The sequence below is a fragment of the Vidua macroura genome, chromosome 16, assembly GCF_024509145.1.
Source record: "Vidua macroura isolate BioBank_ID:100142 chromosome 16, ASM2450914v1, whole genome shotgun sequence".
NCBI lineage: Eukaryota > Metazoa > Chordata > Aves > Passeriformes > Viduidae > Vidua > Vidua macroura.
In genome coordinates, this window is record NC_071586.1 from 16,027,545 (window position 1) to 16,048,522 (window position 20,978).

General features: G+C 63.5%; 2 protein-coding genes across 3 annotated transcripts in view; both read left to right on the top strand.

The window, feature by feature from the left end:
• Positions 1-894: 894 nt before the first annotated feature.
• On the top strand, positions 895-5,493 carry AQP8 (aquaporin 8). Its single transcript, XM_053992342.1, has 5 exons — positions 895-1,106; positions 2,726-2,852; positions 3,376-3,590; positions 4,995-5,129; positions 5,451-5,493. Exons 1-5 carry the CDS (start codon positions 895-897, stop codon positions 5,491-5,493), a joined length of 732 nt encoding a protein of 243 aa, XP_053848317.1.
• Positions 5,494-19,872: 14,379 nt separating this feature from the next.
• The window catches only part of PRKCB (protein kinase C beta), an 89,035-nt gene continuing 87,929 nt past the window's right edge, over positions 19,873-20,978 (top strand). For both annotated transcript variants that reach the window (XR_008439666.1, XM_053992326.1), the window contains exons 1-2: positions 19,873-20,091; positions 20,321-20,352. Coding sequence is in view for 1 of the 2 variants with exons in the window: in XM_053992326.1 (XP_053848301.1) it covers positions 19,919-20,091; positions 20,321-20,352 (205 nt within the window). In the remaining variant the exon portion in view is untranslated. The remainder of the gene's footprint in view (positions 20,092-20,320; positions 20,353-20,978) is intronic.

The window sequence follows — 20,978 nt, forward strand, 5'->3', positions numbered from 1 at the left end:
GAGATGCTGGTGCCTGCGGGTCCCCCCCCGTTCCCCCTGCCCTGGCTGAATCTGCTGCTCCAGGCAGTGATCCCTGCTGGGATGAGGAGGATTTAGGGAGGGTTTAATCAATGTTTGATCGATGCCAGCTTTTGCAGTGGCTGGTGGATCCCTTGGCACCCTCACCCACATCTTTATTTGAGAGCAGTGCAAGAGGGGCATGAACCCCCAGCCTTGGAATCCCGTGCAGGATGTGGGCTGAGGTTTGCAGGAATTTTGGCTGATGGTCTTCACTCACAGGGTGGGCAGGCCCTGGCACAGGGTGCCCAGAGCAGCTGGGGCTGCCCCTGGCTCCCTGGCAGTGTCCCAGGCCAGGCTGGGTGGGGATAATGGAAGGTGTCCCTGCCCAGGAAGGGGGTGGCACTGGATGGTGCAGTTCCCTGGAGCTCCCTTCCCACCTGAACCACCCTGGGGTTCTGGGCTGGCAGCATCAGCTGTTTCCCAGGATGCTGCCCCTTGGTGGCTCCAACAGGCACAGAGGCCCCAGGGCTGAGCACAGGTGCCACACTCCAGGTGTGCAGGGCAGGAGCCACATCCTGAATCTTGGCAGAACCCCCTCAAACCACGCCATCAACAGCAACAAAAATCCGAGGGAAAAATCCCCAAGCCTTGAACCAAGGCTTGGCAGTGATAACGAGCTTTGATATCCCTGGGGGCCGGCCCAACAGCTTTTATGACCCCTTTTTTTTTTTTCCTTAGCAATGCAAATCCAATCTGTATTTAGGGCCTCCCACCCAGAGCTGCCTCTCAGACAGTCAGGGGGAGCCCGGCAGCCTCCTGGGGTCCTGCACAGCCAGGCTCTGCCTCCAGCATCCCCAGCCGTGCCCTGGGCTGCCCCGCCCGCTGCAGGACGTGATGGACATCGAGGCCAAGCCCTCGGCGCCGCGGCCGCGCTGGTACGAGCGCCACGCGCAGCCCTGCGTGGCCGAGCTGCTGGGCACTGCCCTCTTCACCTTCATCGGCTGCCTGTCCGTGCTGGACGACTCGGGGGGCACGGGCCGGCTGCAGCCCGCCCTGGCACACGGGCTGGCCCTGGGCGTCACCGTCGCCGTGCTGGGGGACATCAGGTAAGGGACAGCGACCGCACCTGGGCTGCACGAGGGCAGGGGAGACGCTCCCACCCTTCCCTGCCCCAGCCCCGGCGCCCTCGGCGCCCCTGCCTCGCCGTGGAGCCCCTGGTGGGCAGCGTGGCCCATCGGGGGTGGTGGCATGGGTGGTGGCATCGTTGGTGGCACCCGTAACGCCGTGGGTTTGGGGCTGTTCACCTGGCTTTGCGTTGCAGTGCTTCGGTTTTTAGCTCCTTGTAATAAAAATGGTCAAGCTGAAACAGGAGCGTTCTCCTCTGGGAGTTGGAACTAGGAGATATTTAAGGGCCCTTCCAGCCCAAACCATTCCATGGTTTTATGATTCTCTGTGAAGCTGAGATGCTTCCTTTTACAAGGATGTCAGAGCAAAACATTTTGACCCAACTGTGCTCCTCGTCTGGGTATTTTCAGGTTAAAAATTTAAAAAAAAAAAAAAAAAAGGGTTTCAATTACTCAAAAGCAACATTTAAAAAGTCTGCTCATTGAAAAAGCTGTTGTGTGGTGCTGAGATATAGATTTATCCCCAAGGAAGATGCTGAAAGAGTCGCTGGGGAGTTTCATCCCCTTCCCTTGTGCCAGTTCCACACAGCCCAGGGATGGGATTCTCCAGGCTGTCCTGGGTGGCTTGGCCAGGATCATGGGCAAACCCCAGAGTCCAGAGCAAGGTTCACACTGAATCCTGAAATGGTTTGGATTAGAGAGGACCTTAAATCCCACCCAGTGCCACCCCTGCCATGGCAGGGACACCTCCCACTGTCCCAGGCTGCTCCAAGCCCTGCCCAGCCCGGCCTTGGGCACTGCCAGGGATGCAGGGGCAGCCACAGCTGCTCTGGGCACCTGTGCCAGGGCCTGCCCAGGGAAGGATTGAGCCCAGGGAGGCCGGAGAGGAGCCCTGCTCAGGAGAGCTTCCCCAGCCAGGCTGCTCCCCCAGGTGGGGTTTGTGTGCAGCCAGGTCTCCCCTCAGCCCAGGCTCCCTCCCAGCCCGGGGTGCTGGCACTGCAGCCCTGTCCCACCAAGGCCCCACCCTGAGCAGCTCCCCGCTCTCCTGGGGGCTGAGCAGTCAGATGTGGCTCTTGTTCCCAGACTCTCTGACTCATCTCCAGCAATTATCAGGCTGATCAGTTATGAAACCTGTTCATTAACCTGTGTCTCATGGTAATCAGGATTAATTAGAGGGTCTCTCTGTCTGACTTGCTTGTGCTTTTTGAGGTGAAGGATTTAGGTCTGGCACTGAGGGCCCTGCTCTGGTCCCTGCCTGCCTGGGGGACGTGTGTCCTGCCAGGCTGGTGCCAGCCCCACCACTGCGTTCCTGCAGCTCTGTGAGTCCCCTGCTGCCCTGGCAGTGCTGCAGCAGCTCCCGGCAGCACCTCAGTGGCACAGCCCCAAATCCCGTCCCTGAAACCGCCCCGGCTGGCACTGCAGGGGGGGCTGCGTGTCCAGCCTGCTGCTGCTGCTTTGCAGGGAGAGGAAACAGCTGGATCCTGCTGCTCTGCAGCGCGGAAGGACTGGAAAAGCATCTGTGGTTCCAGGCCATGGCGAGAGCCCGGGAGGGAGCCCCGCGCTGGGTGACCCCCCCGCTGATGCTCCTCTCTCCTCGGCAGCGGAGGCCACTTCAACCCCGCCGTGTCCCTGGGCGTGTGGCTGGTCGGGGGGCTCCACCTGACCATGCTCATCCCCTACTGGCTCTCCCAGCTCTGCGGAGGGGTGCTCGGAGCTGGCCTGGCAAAGGTAGGGACCCGGGGGTGTCCCTGGGCACTGGGACTGTCCCTGCCCTGCCGCAGCTGGCCTGGCATCCCCAGCCTGCTGCGGGCTCTGGGGCCGGGCTCTGCTCTCCGGAGCTTTGCTGTGCCCTCTATCTAAGGGGGCACAGCAGGACCGGGGTGCCTCTGCAGCGCTGCCGTGCTCAGCCGGGGCGTTTCCCCGCGCTCGTTCCCCCAGCGCTGCGCCCCGGGGGCCCTTCGGGTTCGGTGCTGCCCGTTCCAGCTCCACCAGCACCGTGTGCTTCGGCCAGCAGGGCAGCCGGGCTCTCACCCTGCCGGGGGCGGCACCTGCCCCGTTACCCCGGAGGTGCCCGGAGCCTCCTCCAGCGGCTCCGCGCTCGCCAGGCGCTCGGGGCTGCCCGTGCTCCCGCAAGTGCCCAGTTTAGCTCCTCTTTAAGCCGCCCGCCGCCCACGCTGCCCCGACGGCGAGCCCATCTGCTGGCACCGGGCACAGCCCGGAGCGCGGCGGGCACCGACGGCTCTCCCCGCAGGCCGTGGCACCGAGCGAGCGCTTCGGCAACGCCAGCGGAGGAGCCTTCGGCGGCATCGCGGCTGCCGAGCAGGTCCCCGCCGTCCTGGCGGCTGAGATTGCCCTGAGCTCCTTCCTGCTCCTGGTGGTCTGCATGGGAGCCATCAACGGCAGGACCAGCACCCCGCTGGCCCCGCTCTGCATCGGCCTCGCCGTCACCGCCGACATCCTGGCGGGGTGAGCTCGCTGTCCCCGCTGTCCCCGCGGGACTGACGGAGCCACCCGGGGCCACCGCTCCGGGGGCTGCTGGCACCGCGCGGGGCTCAGGAGGGACCTGCTGGGGGGCAGCTCCATCGGGGCACCCCAAATCCCACCCCGACCTCTGCACCGGGGAGGAGACAGCGCCCGGGGGAGCGGGATGGGATGGGATGGGATGGGATGGGATGGGATGGGATGGGATGGGATGGGATGGGATGGGATGGGATGGGATGGGAGGGGATGGGATGGGGATGGGACGGACCTGCCCTCCTGCAGCACAGCACGGACCCTGTGGCCCGGGACATGGAGGCAAGCAGAGGAAGGCCATCAGATGAGCCCATGGGCGCTCTGGCAGTTTGGGAGAGCTGATGGGCTGGGGCAGGAGCAGCCCGGGCTCAGCCTGGAGCAGGAGCAGCCTCAGCTCCTCCCTGCACGTGGCACCGCAGCCGGCGCAGCCCCCCGAGCCCCCGCCGTGGGTGATAAACCCCGGGCTGTGTTTGCCGTGGGAAGCCCTGAGCAAACAGCGGGGTTTGTGTCCCTCGTGTCCCCGCGGCTGCTGGCAGCGCTGCCAGGCTCGGCTGCTGGTGCCACCGTGACAGGATAACGAGCAATTAGCAATGTTAATGGAGCGCTGGGCTAAGGCAGCGCCCACCCACTCTGGCAGGACCCCGGGCCGTGTTTACACAGGGCACAAACCCCTCGGCAAATATTTACCCCTAAAGCTGTAATTGCTGCTGCCCCGCTCCCGTGTGTGAGCTGTGTGTGTGTGTGTGAGTGTGTGTGAGCTGTGTGTGAGCTGTGTGTGAGCTGTGTGTGAGCTGTGTCAGTGTGTGTGAGCTGTGTCAGTGTGTGAGCTGTGTCAGTGTGTGTGAGCTGTGTGAGTGTGTGTGAGTGTGTGTGAGCTCTATCAGTGTGTGTGAGCTGTGTGAGGTGTGTGTGAGCTGGGTGTGAGCTGTGTGTGAGCTGGGTGTGAGCTGTGTGAGCTCTATCAGTGTGTATGAGCTGTGTCAGTGTGTATGAGCTGTGTGAGCTGTGTGTGAGCTCTATCAGTGTGTGTGAGCTGTATCAGTGTGTATGAGCTGTGTGAGCTGTGTGTGAGCTCTATCAGTGTGTGTGAGCTGTATCAGTGTGTGTGTGAGCTGGGTGTGAGCTGTATCAGTGTGTATGAGCTGTGTGAGCTGTGTGTGAGCTGTATCAGTGTGTGTGAGCTGTGTCAGTGTGTGAGCTGTGTGAGCTGTGTGTGAGCTGTGTCAGTGTGTATGAGCTGTGTGAGCTGTGTGTGAGCTGTATCAGTGTGTGTGAGCTGTATCAGTGTGTGTGAGCTGTGTCAGTGTGTGTGGGTGGGTGTGAGCCCTGTGTGAGGGCTCGGTGTTCCCCTTGCAGGGGCGGCGTGTCCGGAGCCTGCATGAACCCAGCGCGAGCCTTCGGGCCGGCGCTGGTGGCAAACTGCTGGGACTACCACTGGGTGTACTGGGTGGGGCCCGTGGTGGCTGCGCTCCTCGTCGGGGCTCTGGTCAGGTACGTGACTCCTGCAGTGGCCCCGGGCCTGGCGCCCTGCAGGCTGACCCCCCCTTTGCCCTGTGCTGCTGCCTCCTCCACCGGGCAAGGCTCCAGCAGATGCTTTTCCAGAGGGGTGTCCGAGGGCTGGAGACTCCTTTCCCTTTTCCTTCCCACGAGGACTGGGTGACAGCAAAGGCCCAGCCTGTGTCCACACGTGCCTTTGCCTCACCCGTGTCTTGTGTGGCCTCGGGCCGGTGCTGTCCCCGCGTCCTTGTTGTGTCCTTGCCGCGGCAGAGACGCTGAGCTGAGCGGATTTCTGTCTCTCTTACCTCCCCAAAGGCTCCTGATGGGTGACCAGGCCACCCGCCTGCTCCTGAAGTGACAGCGGGCACAGGGCCCCGTCCGTGGGCAGCGGGCGCAGCCCAGCCCAGCCGGCGTGGAACCTCCTGCCCCTGCTCCTTCCCCTTCATCCCGCCCCCCTCGCATCTCCCTGGCACCCCTGGGCCAGCCACGGTCCCCGTGCTGCTGGAGGGAGGATGGAACCAGGCTCTGCCAGCCCTGCCACGGCAGCAACCCTCCGGGAGCATCCTCCGACAGCGCCGGGCTCTGCCAGGCTGCTCTGGCACCGCCCATGCGCCGTGTCTGACCCCCAGAGCTGTGCCCGGGCACCCACAGAGCCGGGGAGCCCTGTGCCCTCTGGGCGGGCACCACTGCCCCCACTCACACCCGCCAGGATGATGCCGAGCGGCTCCTGCCCCATGGGAGCTGCCTCAGAGGGGGACAGGAGGGAGCTCTGGGGACAGTCCTGTCCCCCGGCCCCTCAGCGGGACACGGGGGTGAGGCGCTCACCCCGCTGCCAGGGCTGGCCATCCCTGCCCTGCCAGGGGAGGAGTGCTGCGGGCCGGGGGGCTGGCGGGGGGCTGCTCGGAGAGGGGGCGCCGCCAGAGGCAGGAGAGTCAGCGGAAGGGGAGGATGGAGCTGTGTGGGCAGGGGGAGAGGAGCCAGCGCAGCAGCTCTGCGTCAGCCGGGCATCCGTCCCCTCCGGCAGCGCTGCCCTGACTCATCCTGCGGCCTCCAGCCTCCCCTGGGGGGGGTTCGTGGGGACCGTGCCCCGCCCGGGGGGCTGCACTGGCACACGGGTGGCACTGAGAGCACCCCCAGTGCCAGACAGGACCCCCCTCCGTGTTCCCTGGGCTGAGTCACTCGGGATTTTGTGAAGTGATACCTTGGGCAATACCTGTTGCTTCCCCAGCCCCAGCGTGGCTCGGAGGTGCCCGGGGCAGGGGCCGTGCTGGGAGAGCTGCGCCCCCGCGCCGGGCAGGAGCCGGGGCTGGGCTCGGGCTGTTCCCCCTCCGGCAGCAGCGGGCGTGGACACCCCCGGGTGAGGCGGCTGCCTCCTCCCTCCCTTCCTCACTGGTGGCTCTCGCAGCTGTGCCAGGGCAGTTCCCAGCTGTCCCCGCAGGGCTGGCAGGGCACTGCCAATGTCACCTCTCTATTTTCAGCTTGTTTTCTACTTTGCCGTGCCGGGAGGTGACCCGCACAGGGGCACAGGCACGCACAGAGATGTGCTTTTAGGGAAGGACAATGCTGCAGGGATGCTGGAGTGAGGGAAGGCCGGGAATGGAGCATCCCTCGGGGGTGAGGGGGGGCCGCGCACCCCTCCCTGGGCAGCTCCCGGGGCTGGGCAGGAGCCGAGAGCCCCGGGAGGCTCCGGGGGCTCCAGGTGAGCCGGGAACCCGGCAGCTGCTCATTCAGCGAGGAAAATGGTGCAACCCCCAGAAGGAGACAAATAGCATGAAGATGTCACCGGGACGGTTGTCATGGCAACGCCACAAAAAAATGCCGAACCAAACATGGAATCGCTGTTTCCTCCCCAAAGGGAGCCCGTGGGGAGCGAGCGGGTGCTGTGGGGACCCCAGCGCGTCCCCGCCCCTGCTCTCGGTGGGAGCGGGGCTGGGGTCCCTGGGGCGTGACGGGCTCCCACCTTCCCCTTTCGAGAGGATGCTCGGCCCCGCAGGAAACGCGCTCGGCTGCGGCTGCCTCTGCACCGGGCAGCCTCCTGCACCGCGGCTGCTGCCGGCATCCCGGAGCCCCTGCACCCCAAACCCATCCCGCACCCCAAACCCATCCCGCACCCCAAACCCATCCTGCACCCCAAACCCATCCCGCACCCCAAACGCATCCCGCACCCCAAACGCATCCCGCACCCCAAACCCATCCCGCACCCCAAACCCATCCCGCACCCCGGCTCCCTCCTGCATCCCCGATCCATCCCACCCCCACCTCCCTGCTGCACCCCGGTTTCAAGGCTCCTCTCCCCGGCGGTGCAGGGCAGGGGGCTCTGCAGGTGCCTCCAGGGCAGAGGTGCCCCTGCCTGTCCCGGGTGCAGGGGACAGCAGGGGACAGCCCGTGCACGGCCTCGTGTGCTGATGTGTTGGGCACATTCATCTTTCATTTGTCGGGGTGACTTCTGATAAAGCATCTGTAACACCACGTTGTTTTTCCTTGAGTATTATTAAAGTGCTTGATTTATGCTAATTAAATACCAATTAACTTCCAAGCACTTAATGTGCTTTAAGGACATAAAATACATCTCATTCCCATTCAATTAAATTTGCATCAGGCCTGGACATGGGTCTGCACCGTGTTTTTATCAGCACATGGATCTGCTGGGATGTTGCCTGGGGTTTTCCAGGTTCTTGGCGCCTGTTGGGATGGAAAGGCTCCCATAGGGGTGGAGATGGTGCTCGGACACGGGGTGGGTGAGGATCCTGCTGCCACGGGGTGGTCATTGCTGAGACGAGGGGCTGGAGAGGCACCGACACTCAGCCCCAGCGTGCTGGAAAGCTGGGATGAGCTCAGGGCACTTGGGAGAGGTGCCAAAGGCTGCGCAGACACCAGGCACATGCTGGCCCAGGTGCCACCAGCTGTGCCTGGTGCCAGCACTTTGGGAACACAGGGAAAACAATCAGCGTGTTGCAGAAGAACACCCAGCTCTTCCCAGTGCTGCTGCTCACCAGCCCTCACCCACAGTCAGGGAAAGGATCGGCTCCCAGTGTTTTCCCTTCCTAATCCTCCCTTCAGCAGGATTGGAGGCAGTGTGCTCCCCCAAAGCCTGGTGCTAAAATAGCAGCCCCTGGGCAAAGGCAGCACACTGAGGGGTGCCAGGAGCGTGTCTGGCGGGGGCAGGACGGATGAACCCTTTCAGAACGTGCCCCATGAGGGCATCTGGGAACTCTCCTGTTGCTCGGCTCCAAAGGTTTTCTGCAGCTGGAGAAATCTCAGCCTGAAAAGAAAGGGGTGAATGAATCCTCTCAGCTCCTTTTGCCCATCGGGCAGACCCGCCGTGGCTGCAGAGGGCGAACCCCGAGCTCCCATCTCTGGTGCCTGTGCCAGCCCTGGCAGCTCCCGGCCCGCGCCCGGTGCCGGTGCCGTGGGGGCTCCCGAGGGTGCTCCTCGGGCCGGGCGGGGCCGGGTGGCAGCGTGGGCACGGCATGGGGGACAGCGGAGGTGGGCGATGACGCGCGGAGCCAGCTCTGCGCGTGAGCTGGCATCTGCATGTAGGAGCTGGGAGCGGGGCGATGGAGGAGTGGGAGTGGGGATGGAATTCTGGGGAAGCTTCGGCAGCCGCGCCGGCGGCGGCCGCTGCGCCGCGGGCTGGGGATGGGCTCCCGCCCGCCCGGGCCCGGCTGTGCCCGCGGGGCTGGCCTGGGCCCCGGGGCTGGGCAGCATCCCCCGCCACTGTGCCACCTCCCCCGGTGATGTGCCATGGCCCTCAACGCCGTGATACGTCCCTCGCTGCTGTGCCACGGCCCTTGCTCCCGTGCCAAACCCCTCAGCACTGCCCTGAGTCCCCCAGCAGTGCCCCGTGTCCCCAGCAGTGCCCCGTGTCCCCCAGCACTGCCCCGTGTCCCCAGCAGTGCCCCGTGTCCCCCAGCAGTGCCCCATGTCCCCAGCACTGCCCAGTGTCCCCAGCAGTGCCCCGTGTCCCCCAGCAGTGCCCCATGTCCCCAGCACTGCCCAGTGTCCCCAGCAGTGCCCCGTGTCCCCAGCAGTGCCCCGTGTCCCCAGCAGTGCCCCGTGTGCCCAGCAATGCCCCATGTCCCCAGCAGTGCCCCGTGTCCCCCAGCACTGCCCCGTGTCCCCCAGCACTGCCCGGTGCCCCCAGCAGTGCCCCATGTCCCCCAGCACTGCCCCGTGTCCCCCAGCACTGTCCAGTGTCCCCAGCAGTGCCCCGTGCCCCCAGCAGTGCCCCGTGTCCCCAGCAGTGCCCCATGTCCCCAGCAGTGCCCCGTGTCCCCTGCAGTGCCCCATGTCCCCAGCAGTGCCCCGTGTCCCCAGCAATGCCCTGTGTCCCCCGGCACTGTCCAGTGTCCCCAGCAGTGCCCCGTGTGCCCAGCAGTGCCCCGTGTCCCCAGCACTGTCCAGTGTCCCCAGCAGTGCCCTGTGTCCCCAGCACTGCCCCGTGTCCCCCAGCACTGCCCAGTGTCCCCAGCAGTGCCCTGTGTCCCCAGCACTGCCCTGTGTCCCCAGCACTGCCCCGTGTCCCCCAGCACTGCCCAGTGTCCCCAGCAGTGCCCGCTGTGCTCCCCAGCAGTGCCCCGTGTCCCCAGCACTGCCCCGTGTCCCCCAGCACTGCCCCGTGTCCCCAGCAGTGCCCCATGTCCCCAGCAATGCCCCGTGTCCCCAGCAGTGCCCCATGTCCCCCAGCACTGCCCAGTGTCCTCCAACAGTGCCCCGTGCCCCCAGCAGTGCCCCATGTCCCCACCACTGTCCAGTGTCCCCAGCAGTGCCCCGTGTCCCCCAGCACTGCCCCGTGTCCTCCAACAGTGCCCCGTGTCCCCCCGCAGTGCCCCATGCCCCCAGCAGTGCCCCGTGTCCCCAGCAGTGCCCCGTGTCCCCAGCACTGTCCAGTGTCCCCCAGCACTGCCCCGTGCCCCCAGCAGTGCCCCGTGCCCCCAGCAGTGCCCCGTGCCCCCAGCACTGCCCCGTGCCCCCAGCAGTGCCCCGTGCCCCCAGCACTGCCCCGTGCCCCCAGCAGTGCCCCGTGTCCCCAGCAGTGCCCCGTGCCCCCAGCAGTGCCCCGTGCCCCCCAGCTCCATGCCCGCTGTGCTCCCCCAGGTCCAAGCCCCGGGCCGGGGCAGCCCCACCAGGCTGTGTCCCTGAGGAGCCTCCCCAGGTGTCTGGCGGTGTCCTGGGGGCGGTGGGGACATTCCCAGCTCAGTGCTGCGGGCCAGGCCGATCGGTGCCACCTGCCGCTCCCTGGGCAGAGCGGGAAGGGCCCTGGAGCCAGGCTGGTGGCAGGGAAATGTGGGAAGAGGGTTTTTCTCCCCCTCGCAACCCGTTCCACCCCACTTCTCCCTCTACTCACTCCATTGATCTTTCATTTCCTCCCATTGGTATCGGCCACCCTCCCTGGAGAGGGGCTGGCACGGAGGTGTCCCCTGGGGACCCCCGGATCCCTGGGGCCCCATTCCCCCCAGTGGAGGGGGAGCAGACCCCCCCTCCTCCCTGCTGACATCCAGCCTGGCTTCCCCCAGCACCGAAGGATTCCAGTGCCCAGCGCTGCTCGAGCTGGAGGATTTACATTTTAAAGGACTTTTAGAATGGATTTGCACAGACATTTATTTGCAAGTGTTATTTTTTTTTTTTTTTTTCAGCTTTTGCCACTTTGAATGTTTGTGGAGAAGAAATAACAGACAGAAACCACGGCAGGGAAAGCCTCAGAGAACTCGTTGGTGCTCATGCAAATGTGGTGAGAGCGGCAGTCCGGGGTCACCGCGGTGATCCTCAGCGACAGCCCGCGCTGCTGCCGCTCCTGGCCGCGTTCCTCAGCCTCGGGAGGGTGTCGGGCTCCCGCAGTTTGCCAGCAGCGAGCAGCGGGGCCGCAGGTGCGGGCAGCTCCGTGGCACGGCTGTGCCAGCGCCGGGGCCGTCTGGGGCCGCGGGCCGGCGGGAGGAGGGCTCGGAAGGGGAATGCTAATCGTGTTCCGTGCTGGCAGCAGCCAGAATGCTGCACAATAAATAGCCATTTTAATTACTGCACAATATTTACAAGATTGCTTCCTCATTTGGGAAATTAAAACAAATGCTCCATCCGAATGATCAACACTGCACGGAGACGCGCGGGGCTGATGGAGGAATCCTCGGGCTGCTGGTGGAGGCGGAGTTGGCACCTCGGCGCTGCCTCTGCTCCCGTGTGACCGCGGTGCCCAGCGGGACCAGCAGGCCCGGCCGAAAGGAGGCCCGGGGGGGCTGTGCGGGGATGCTGAGCTGCCCCCGCTCACCCCGCCCATGGGTCCCGCAGCGGGTGGCGCGGCTGGCGCCGTGCGGTGCCGGGGAGGTGGCTGTCCCCTGCCCCAGCAGCGGTGCTGCCGGTCTGACGGGGTCCCGGGCCCCTCCCGCCCGGGCCGGTGGCCGCAGGGTCCGCGTTAAGTCCCCGCCGTGCTTCACGCACCCTGAGCGTCCCCGGGATGTCCCTGTGGGCGGGGGTGGCCTCTGGGTACTGAACCCTCCAGGGCTGCTCTTCTCCCACCCCCCCCTCCGATTCCGAGCTCATCCCTCAGCTCCTTTCTTCCTTTTTTTGGGTTTTGTTTTTTTTTTTTTTTTTTTTTTTCCAGCCCTCCCGTTGCCATGGGAACGGTGACATCCCGAGCCGGGCGGAGCGGAGGGAGCGCGGCTGCCCGGGGCCACCCCGGACACGGGCGGGGGTCCCACGGGTGCGGGATCCCAGGGACTGGGGGCCCCCACGGGCAGGGAATTCCCCTGGGGCGCTCCTATTCCAGCGGAAAGAGCAGCGGGCTTTAATTACATTCGAGCACCTGCTGCCAGGCCAGCGAGTCCTTCAGGGGAGGGAATTCCATCATGAGTGAGCAGGGGTGGTGAGGGGGGAAAAGCAGGATGGCCCTTGGCATCCGAATGTTCGTTAATAAAGGGGCACGCAGGACGCGATGGATGCGATCCAGGAAAATTTGGGATTACGGAGAATTCACCCTCCTTGCTCCTGGAGCAGGGAGGACGCCAGGGGAGCCCAGGTGACATCTCGCGGGTTGTCCTGGGGGTGCAGGAGCAACTGGGTTTCATGGGGAGACTGGGAGAAGGAGCAGAGAGGGAGAGCAGGGGAGGCGGTGGGCTCCGAGCCCCTGCCGTGTGGCAGCGCCAGCGCGACCCCCGGGTGACAGGGCACAACCTGGGCACGGCTCAGCAGCCCCGGGCCGGGCACAGACAGGGGGTGGCCACGGCCTGATGGCCAAGGAAAACCCCACGGACACCATCACGGGAAAACCCCACGGACACAGGAGCTCCTCGGGGGCTGTGTGCCCCCGCAGGACCGCAGCACGGGCGGGGTCGGGCACTGCCCGCTCCCGGTGCTGCGGATCCCCGGCTCCACCAGGAGCAGGAAGGAGCTGCAGGAGCTGCAGCCGAGAGGGAAAAGCCAGAAAACAATTTACAGCTTCCTGCAGATGGCAACCGGTGCGATCTGGCTGACAAACACAGATGAGCAAGAGTGAGGGAGGGATAAATAAACCTCGCGGCTCGTGGAGTAAAACAACCTGCTGGGATTTGCTGCAGAAAATTCCCACTCGGCCAGCGCCGGGCTCCCCACCCCTGTGCCGGGGCGAGGCGCTGCGGCAGGACCGTGGCAGCCCGGGGACACCGCCAGGGGAGCGGGGACACGGCGTCCGCCCACCTGCTGCCCCGGGGGTGCCCCCGGGGCCAACGAACCCAGGAGCAGCCGAGGCAGGGCTGCAAAACCAACCCGAGCCATTTCATCAGAGACGAGGGAAAGCCTCATGCACATACATGTTTTCCATTCCAAAATTATTTTGGTTCCTAAACTGGTGAAGCCCCAAGTATTTCAGGAGGACTTCCTTTTTTTTTTTTTTTTTTTTTAATGAAACTTTTTCAAAATATTTCTGGAAATTCACGACAGGTAGGTTATCCTCTGCCTGCAGTGTTTTTTTCACAGTTTTTCCTCCCGGTGAGGAGCAGAAGGGAGGAGATGAAGGGACACGATGCGCTGTGGCACCGGGGAGGGTGACCAGGGGGGCACCAGGGGACAGCGAGGCAGGACTCTGGCACTCCCGGCCCGCAGCTCCCGCCTGCCCGCTCACCCTCCAGCCGGAATAATCTGCAGTGGAAAATAACACGAGATAAAGGCGGTGAGAAACAGCGAGCCCCGCCCGGCGCTCCCGGGGGCTGCGCTCCATCCCAGCCCCCTTTGTGCTGGGAAGTGACCGGGGCGGCCGGGCTGGGGAGGGGGAGCAGAGGGGCACAAACCCAGCGAGCCCCGATTTGCTGCGCAGCATCTGCGCGCAGGGATTTAAGCACCCAGGGCAGGCTCCCGGCCAGGCTGGATAAGCTGGGGGTGGCCAAAGGCCAAAGGCATCGCAGGAACATCCATCTGGGATTTCCGTATCCCAGGGCTCCCGAAGAAACGAGCACCCCGGCACATCCCTGCCCCAGAGCTGGACCCGATGGGCTCCGTGAGTGCGGAGCAGCAGAGAGCGGCTGTGAGGGAAGGGATTACTGGCTCGGCTGGGAGGAAAACCCTCCCAGGCAAAGCTTAATGAAGAAATCATTGTGCAGGGATCAGCCCTGCGCCGTTAATGAGCCTCGTTGTTATTTAAATGAGGCTCCTGGAAGGGCTGGGTGAAGAATTCATTATGAGATGATTTTTTCTGAGCAATGTGATGAATGATGGGTATAAAACCAGCCATCCCTCGGGAGAAGGAAGCTGCAGAGAAATTCAGCTCCCGGGGTAGAGCAGCTGGAGTTGGCCATGGCACAAGCAGAATTATCGTGCAGCCCGGAGGGGGCAGGTGCTGCAGCCCGCCCGGGGACAGCAGAGGCTTGGTGGCTCTGCTTTTCTCCTGCTTCCCCTTGGCTCTGCCTCCAGAGCTGGGCTGTGCCACCAGGCTGCTGCAAGCCCCAGTGTCCAACCTGGCCTCGGACAATTCCAGGGATCCAGGGGCAGCCACAGCTGCTCTGGGCACCCTGTGCCAGGGCCTGCCCACCCTGCCAGTCAGGAATTCCTTCCCAATATCCCATCCATCCCTGCCCTCTGGCAGTGGGAGCCATTCCCTGTGTCTGTCCCTCCACGTCTCCAGCTCTCCTGGAAATCCCACAGGCCCTGGAAGGGGCACTGAGGTGTCCCTGGAGCTTTCTCTTCATCTTGCACCAGCTCGACCCCATCACTCAACAACAGCTCGGTCTTGTTGCTGTTGACTTTGACTCTTGCTTTTTAATCCAGCATAAAAATTTAATGCTGTCCTTGACTCTTTGTGCTGTTGCCTGGCTGTCCCAAGCCCGAAGCTCCCCTGTGCACCCTGGTGAGAGGTGTGGAGGTGGCAGGGGCAGAGTGGCACTGCCACCACCCTGCCTCGTCGTGCACTAACCCAGTGTGGAGCACAGGGGGAAATCAAAAAGTTGGATCAACAGCAAGGAATAATCACAACTTCCCGTAGAGTTATAGGACATGGAAGCCAATTATCGATCAGATGGTTTGGGAACCAAGCAACAACACCCCAAGGATTTCACCACAAACTTTGCTTAACCAACTGTGCAGGAAGGCGGTTTGATGTGGGCCGTTTCTGGGTACATAAAACAGAATTAATTTGTTCTCCCTTCAAGCCAGCAGCCAGGAATATGAAATATTTAAATAGCCTAAGCATGTTTGGCATGTGCCGAGCCATGCGAGCACCGGGAGCGCCTGAGCCTGCCGTGCTCAGGGGTCGGAGCAGCTTTGGGCAGGTGCGGCGGCCGCGCCCCTCCCTGCAGGGAGCAGCGGGTGTGCAGCCCCGGGCAGGGAGCAGCGCCGGCTCCTCATCCCATTGATGCACCTGCGGCACGCCCTGCCGCGAGGAGGGATGGAGGAATGCCCTTGGCTCTGAGGAATGAGGATTTATTTACACAAACCCCCAGCACCAGGCGCGGCAGCGCTGAGCCGGGAAGGTTTCACTCCTCTGGCACGGCCCTGCCGCCCCTCACAGCCTGGGAACTGCACCCCCAGGCCACCCCTGCACCCTGGGGGTCCCGGGCAAGCCGCGAGCCTGGGGACGGGCGGGGGGATGGAGGGAGCGCTGTTTAACTCCTTCCTGCAGCCCCTCAGCGTGTGCCAGCTCCCTGCCAGCTGCTGCACCCCCTGCGCTCAGGGCACCCTCAGGGACGGCAGTTCCGTGTTTGCTTTGCCCGGCTTTCCTCCTCTCTGCCCAACACCCCTGGGTGTCTCTGCCCCCCGTGTTTGCCTTCCTGCCGGTGGGCAGAGGTGCTCTGTGCCCCCGGCAGCCCCGTCACCGCCGGCAGTGTCCTGATGTCCTCAGCGACAGCCCTGCCCGAGTCCTGCCCGTCACATCCCTGCATCCCGGAGCAGCCAGACATTCCACATCCGCACTGCCGGGCACGGCGAGGCTGCTGGAGAAGGCGGGAGGAGGCAAAGGAAATGATGGATTTTCACATCCAGGACGGGAGCAGGGGCTGTTCCAGCCGGGCGGCGCTGTGGCCGTGTCCCTGCGGCTGTCCCCGTGTCCCTGCGGCTGTCCCCGTGTCCCTGCGGCTGTCCCCGTGTCCCTGCGACTGTCCCCTCGCTGCGGCCACTCCGGAGCTTTATGTAAGCTCAGGCACCACCAACATTTGGGCTTTTTCTCGCCCAGCGGCGGCTGTGAAGGATCTCCTGCCGCCGGTGCGTGGGGAGCTGGGTCTCTCCTCACATGAACGCAGCATCTCTCTCCCCGCTCCATCCTCGCTGCACGGAGGACGTGGAACACGCGAAAACTGTGAAAGCAGAAAGGGAAAAACCAGAGCAGCTGATGCCACCCCGCTGCGGGGGGTGCCTGTCACCCCGCCCGTCCCCAGTGTCCCCACGGAACCCGGGGCAGTCCCCCCTCCCCAGCGCTGCCCCACCGGGGATGCCCCAGCCTGCGGCTCCAGCTGCGGCTCCAGCTGCGGTTCTGCCCCCGGGCCCTTTGTCCCGTGGGCTTTGACCGCGGCTGTGCTGCCCCCGGGGACCCCCCGAGCAGCCTCTGAGCGGGGGCTGAAGAACCAACTGCTGTGAGCAGCGACAAGATCCTCCAGAGTTTGGAGGGACCGGGATTTTCTGCCTAAGAAGATCCCTGTCCTTGCTCCAGGATCCCTGTCCCTGTTCCAGGATCCCTGTCCCTGCTCCAGGATCCCTGTTCCAAGATCCCTGTCCCTGCTCCAGGATCCCTCCTGGCATGCTGGGTGAGGGCAAGAGGACAAACGGATGTGGAGGCTGCCGAGTGCTGCTCAGGCACCTTTATATCTAATTAGAGCTGGACTTTTCCTCCACCTGTTTCCTGTGGCGGATTTGGGTCCCGAAGAAAAAAGAGATTAAAAAAAAGAGAGAAATGTGTTCTCCAGCTTTTTTTGACTCTTCAGAGGAGGCCGGTGTGGACAGCAGGGCAGCAGCATCCCCGCAGCAGCGCGGGCTGGAGGCTGCAGCGCCGGCAGGGTGCTCCCACGGGAGCTGCTGCTCCAGGACCGCAGCTCCCGCACACCCAGGGGCTCCCGCACGCGTGGGGCAGAGCTTTGGCTTTGGGGATCGTGACTCTGTCGGGATTTGGGGCTGGCTGTGGTGTGGGGTGGGGTGAGGGCTGGAGCTGTCCAGCACAGCGCGTCCCGCGGTGTGACCCGAGCCCCTGAGCCGCGGTGTTTGGGCTGCGGGATTTTCCTGGGAAGGTTCGTGTTCCCGGGCTCCTGGCCCCAGAGCCGCGGAGTTTGGGCTGCGGGATTTTCCTGGGAAGGTTCGTGTTCCCGACCCCGGAACTCACGCCGGGCCCGACCCCGCAGCTCACGCCGGGCTCGCCGCTCCCACATTTCCCAGCACGAGTCCTGTGGCCGCTCCGAGCTCCCCCTTCCCAGAGCAGCTCCTCGGCTGCCCGGGGGGAGGATGAGGAGCGGGAGGATGAGGTCCCTTCCTGAGGATGTGAATCACGGCTCCAGGGGAGGCTGCCTTGCTGTGCCCCGGCAGCCGGGGAGGCCGCGGAGCCGCGGCAGCGGAGCTCGGGCTTGGCAGCTCCATGGAGATCCCCGTGGCAGGCACTGAGACACCTCCTCCCGCAGCGCTGGGTGGCTTTTGGTGCCTTCTCTGCAGCAGGAACTGGTGGAGGGGAAAACAACATTAGAAGCCAGACTTTCATGGGAACAGGAATGAACTGGGCTGATTTCCCCTCTGCTCCACCACTGTGCTCCCCCGAGAGCGGCCGCCCAGGGTTGTTTTTTGTGTGTGAGTCCCTCTGCACACCTGGGCGACTGCATTAATAAATATAACAGTTTCCTCAGAGGAAGGAGCTGCTGGGATGTTCATCCCGGCATCTCAAAGTGCTGGGGGGATCTGGATCCTCAGCTTTTGTGAAAATTAACATGGCCATGTAGATCCTGCCTTTAATATGACGTGACTCAGAGTGCACTAAATAATGAAAAAAGTAAAATTAAGTAGAATTACGTAAACTAAGGAAAGAAGAAAGCAATCCCCTGAGAGCAAGAACTGTACCTGGCTTTTGTACTTCTGTAGCGTGGCCCAGCAGCGACAGAAGTTTGAGCATGATTATCATGATTATCAACACTCGTAGGGGGAAATGAAAGACATATTCTCTGAATTCCACATGCAGCAGTTATGGGGGCTGTCCTTGGAAAATGGGAACATACAGTAAAAAACAACAAGGCAGAAACAGGCAAAGCCCAGAGTTTACAGTTGAAATGAGCAGAATTCAGCCCGGTGTGGCTCCATGGGCAGTGCAGCAGCGCTGAGGGGAACACCCCTCTCCCCTCAAACAGTGCAGAGGGAAGGAGCCAAAATGCCCTGTAATTATTCCCATTATTGCTCCGTTCCTTTCTGAGCAGGAGGAGTTATTTCTGCTTCACAGCTCCCTGTGTGAGCCCGCACTGAGCGGGGCTCCCGGGGCAGGGGGGACCCGCCGCGTGGCCGGTGCTGCTGGGCACAGAAAGCCCCACGTGTGGCCCCCACAAACCCGGGGACGTTCCCTCATCCCCCCCCAGCCTGGCACAGCACGAGCAGGGACGGCTGCAATTGATTTCTCCTTCTTAGCAGGAAAATCAGACGGTGCTGAGAGATGGAACCAGCCTGCTGTTCCTGGGAGGGTGACATCAGCAGGACAGGTCAGCCCTGTTTTATTACTGCAGTGAACCTTTTCAAGCAGCTGCATAATAACAGCCCTGGGCCTATTTCGGGAAAGCCTCCTGGGTGTTTAATTCCATGGAGTGAGCGGGGCTTTCTTCAGAGAAAGAGCATGTAGGATGGAGGGTTGGATCACAGCGGAGCAGGGATGGTCCCGGGCCTCAAAAGGGGAAGGATCACGTGGATGCAGATCCAAAATTAAATCCCAGAAATGAGAATTTAGAAAGACTTGTTTGTGGAAATATGTTTACGTTTCACTTGGAGTTGTCTCATGTTTTGATTTGAATTCTCATCTCCTCAGCACCCAGAGCAGGACAATGCAGCACGAGGCGGGCCCAGGGAGACCTGGATGTCAGAGGAGGAGGCTGATGGATCTGATTTTCCGTGTCCGTGGGTGCTGTCAGGGAGTGAGAGATGAAAGCTGGATGTGGTTGGAAAACTCCTCTGTGCCAGCCAGCTGAGGTGCTCGCAGTGGGTTGGTAAAAGAAGATCATTATTCCAACTGCAAATTCCAAAAATCATTCCCAGAGGCCCACAGAGCTGCTGGTTTGTGCCCCTGTGTCTGTGTGCGAGCCCTGGGCGTGTTGGCCTTGCGTGGGCCACTCGTGGCCACGCTGCTGCTGCCCCAGGCACGGCCACCCCAGCGCCCAGCCTGGCACAGCTGCTGTGCCTGAGCTCCTGCCTGGATCCCCTCTGGACTCGACTCGTGTTCTGCAGAAAATCAGGGTAGAAAAAAAAAAAGATTGTGGTCTTAACAGTGGGAAGTCTGGGACTCACGAGGACCCAGCAGTGTCACTGCCAGCTCTGCCCAGAGCCCCACCTCACATGGGCTGCTGGCCGGGGTCTGTCTCTGCCCGTGCCCAGTGTCCATCCCTGCCTGTGTCCGGTGTCCATCCCTGCCCATTCCCAGTGTCCATCCCTGCCCGTGCCCAGTGTCCATCCCTGCCTGTGTCCGGTGTCCATCGCTGCCCATTCCTTGTGTCCATCCCTGCCCGAGCCCACTGTCCATCCCTGCTTGTGTCCAGTGTCCATCCCTGCCCATTCCCAGTGTCCATCTCTGCCCATTCCTTGTGTCCATCCCTGCCCATTCCCAGTGTCCATCCCTGCCCATTCCTGATGTCCATCCCTGCCCATTCCTGATGCCTATCCCTGCCCATTCCCAGTGTCCATCCCTGCCCATTCCTTGTGTCCATCCCTGCCCATTCCTGATGTCCATCCCTGCCCGTGCCCAGTGTCCATCCTTGTCCATTCCCAGTGTCCATCCCTGCCCATTCCCGATGTCCATCCCTGCCCGTGCCCGGTGGTCCCCGCACATCCCCGCGGGATGCAGCTGCTCTATGCAAATGAAGGGCGGGACAGGGCCCCATGCAAATCAACATGCAAATCGAGGGGGGCGCGGCCGTGTGGAGGCGCGCGGGGGGCGGGGCTTGCGGTGCCGCGAGACGCCGGGGGCGTGGCCGGCGATGCAGATGAGGGCGGGGCGGTGCCGCATGTAAATGAGGGGGCGTGGCCCGGCGGGCGGTGTCGGAGCCTCCCGCCAGCTGCGGGCAGCGGCCCCGAGCGCGGCCCCGGCAGCGCAGCCCGAGCAGCGGCAGCCCCGCCGGAGCAGCGGCACCGGAGCGGGCCGGGCCGGGCCCGCAGCCCCCCGCAGCATGGCCGAGCCGCCGGCGGCAGCGCCGGCCCCCGAGGGCGAGGAGGGCCCGGTGCGCTTCGCCCGCAAGGGCGCCCTGCGGCAGAAGAACGTGCACGAGGTGAAGAACCACAAGTTCACGGCGCGGTTCTTCAAGCAGCCCACCTTCTGCAGCCACTGCACCGACTTCATCTGGTGAGCCTTCCCCCGGACCGCCGCAGCCGCTCCGGGACACCGGCCCGCCGGGACATCCCTCCTGGGGCTCATCTCGCCATCCTCCGGGCCCCCCCCTCTCCTCCTGTCCCGGCTCCCCTCATCCCCCGCATCCCATCCCGGTCCCCCCGGTGCCCGCTCCCCTCCGGCCGGCGGCTCCGGGCAGGGTCGGGGCCGGGGCCGGTGTCTCACTCCGCCTCTCTCTCCGCAGGGGCTTCGGCAAGCAGGGCTTCCAGTGTCAAGGTGAGTGTGGCGCTGCCGGGGGGCTGAGGGGGTCCGCGCTCCGCGTCCGCCCGCCGGGACCGGCCCCGCATCCCCTGCGGGCAGCATCCCCGCGGCACCGGGAAGCAGCTTAGTCATTTTTTTAATCAACCCAGCAACTAGTCGGTGCCTTTAAGCCGGTCGGGTCTCGTTAGCAGAGATAAGCGCCCAGGACTTCAGCTAAATCCCCCGAAAAAGGCCGAGGGGAGTTTGTTTTTGATGTACTTAGCACCAAAACATGTGTTTGCCTGGCGAACGGGCTGGGCGAGGGCTGCTCCGCGGCTGGAACTGCGCAGCCGGCGAGGACTTGAATGGCTTAGTTGTGTTGCTGGGGGAAAAAAAATATGAGGCTTTTTAACCAAATATGTTGCAGTAGCCGGGTTACTACGACCACAATTCTTTGTTCTGATAATGCTGGGATTCTGGAGAGGCTCCTCAGGGGTTCGGGATGTCCCCCCGGGAAATTCGGCTGGATTACCCAGGCGTTATCTGGTTGCTGTTGTAGCCAGCCCAGCTGGGGGCTGCTCCTGCTCACAGCTCGCCCCGGCCTGCGAGTCCCACCTGTGTGGGCTTCAAACGGGGCTGGTGCTCGCAGCTGCTGGCAGCGA

Coding starts and splice junctions, on each gene's coding strand:
- AQP8 (XM_053992342.1), top strand. CDS start 895: ATGGACATCGAGGCCAAGCCCTCGGCGCCGCGGCCGCGCTGGTACGAG. Junction 2,853..3,375: donor TCGGAGCTGGCCTGGCAAAG/GTAGGGACCCGG, acceptor CTCTCCCCGCAG/GCCGTGGCACCGAGCGAGCG. Junction 3,591..4,994: donor ACCGCCGACATCCTGGCGGG/GTGAGCTCGCTG, acceptor TTCCCCTTGCAG/GGGCGGCGTGTCCGGAGCCT.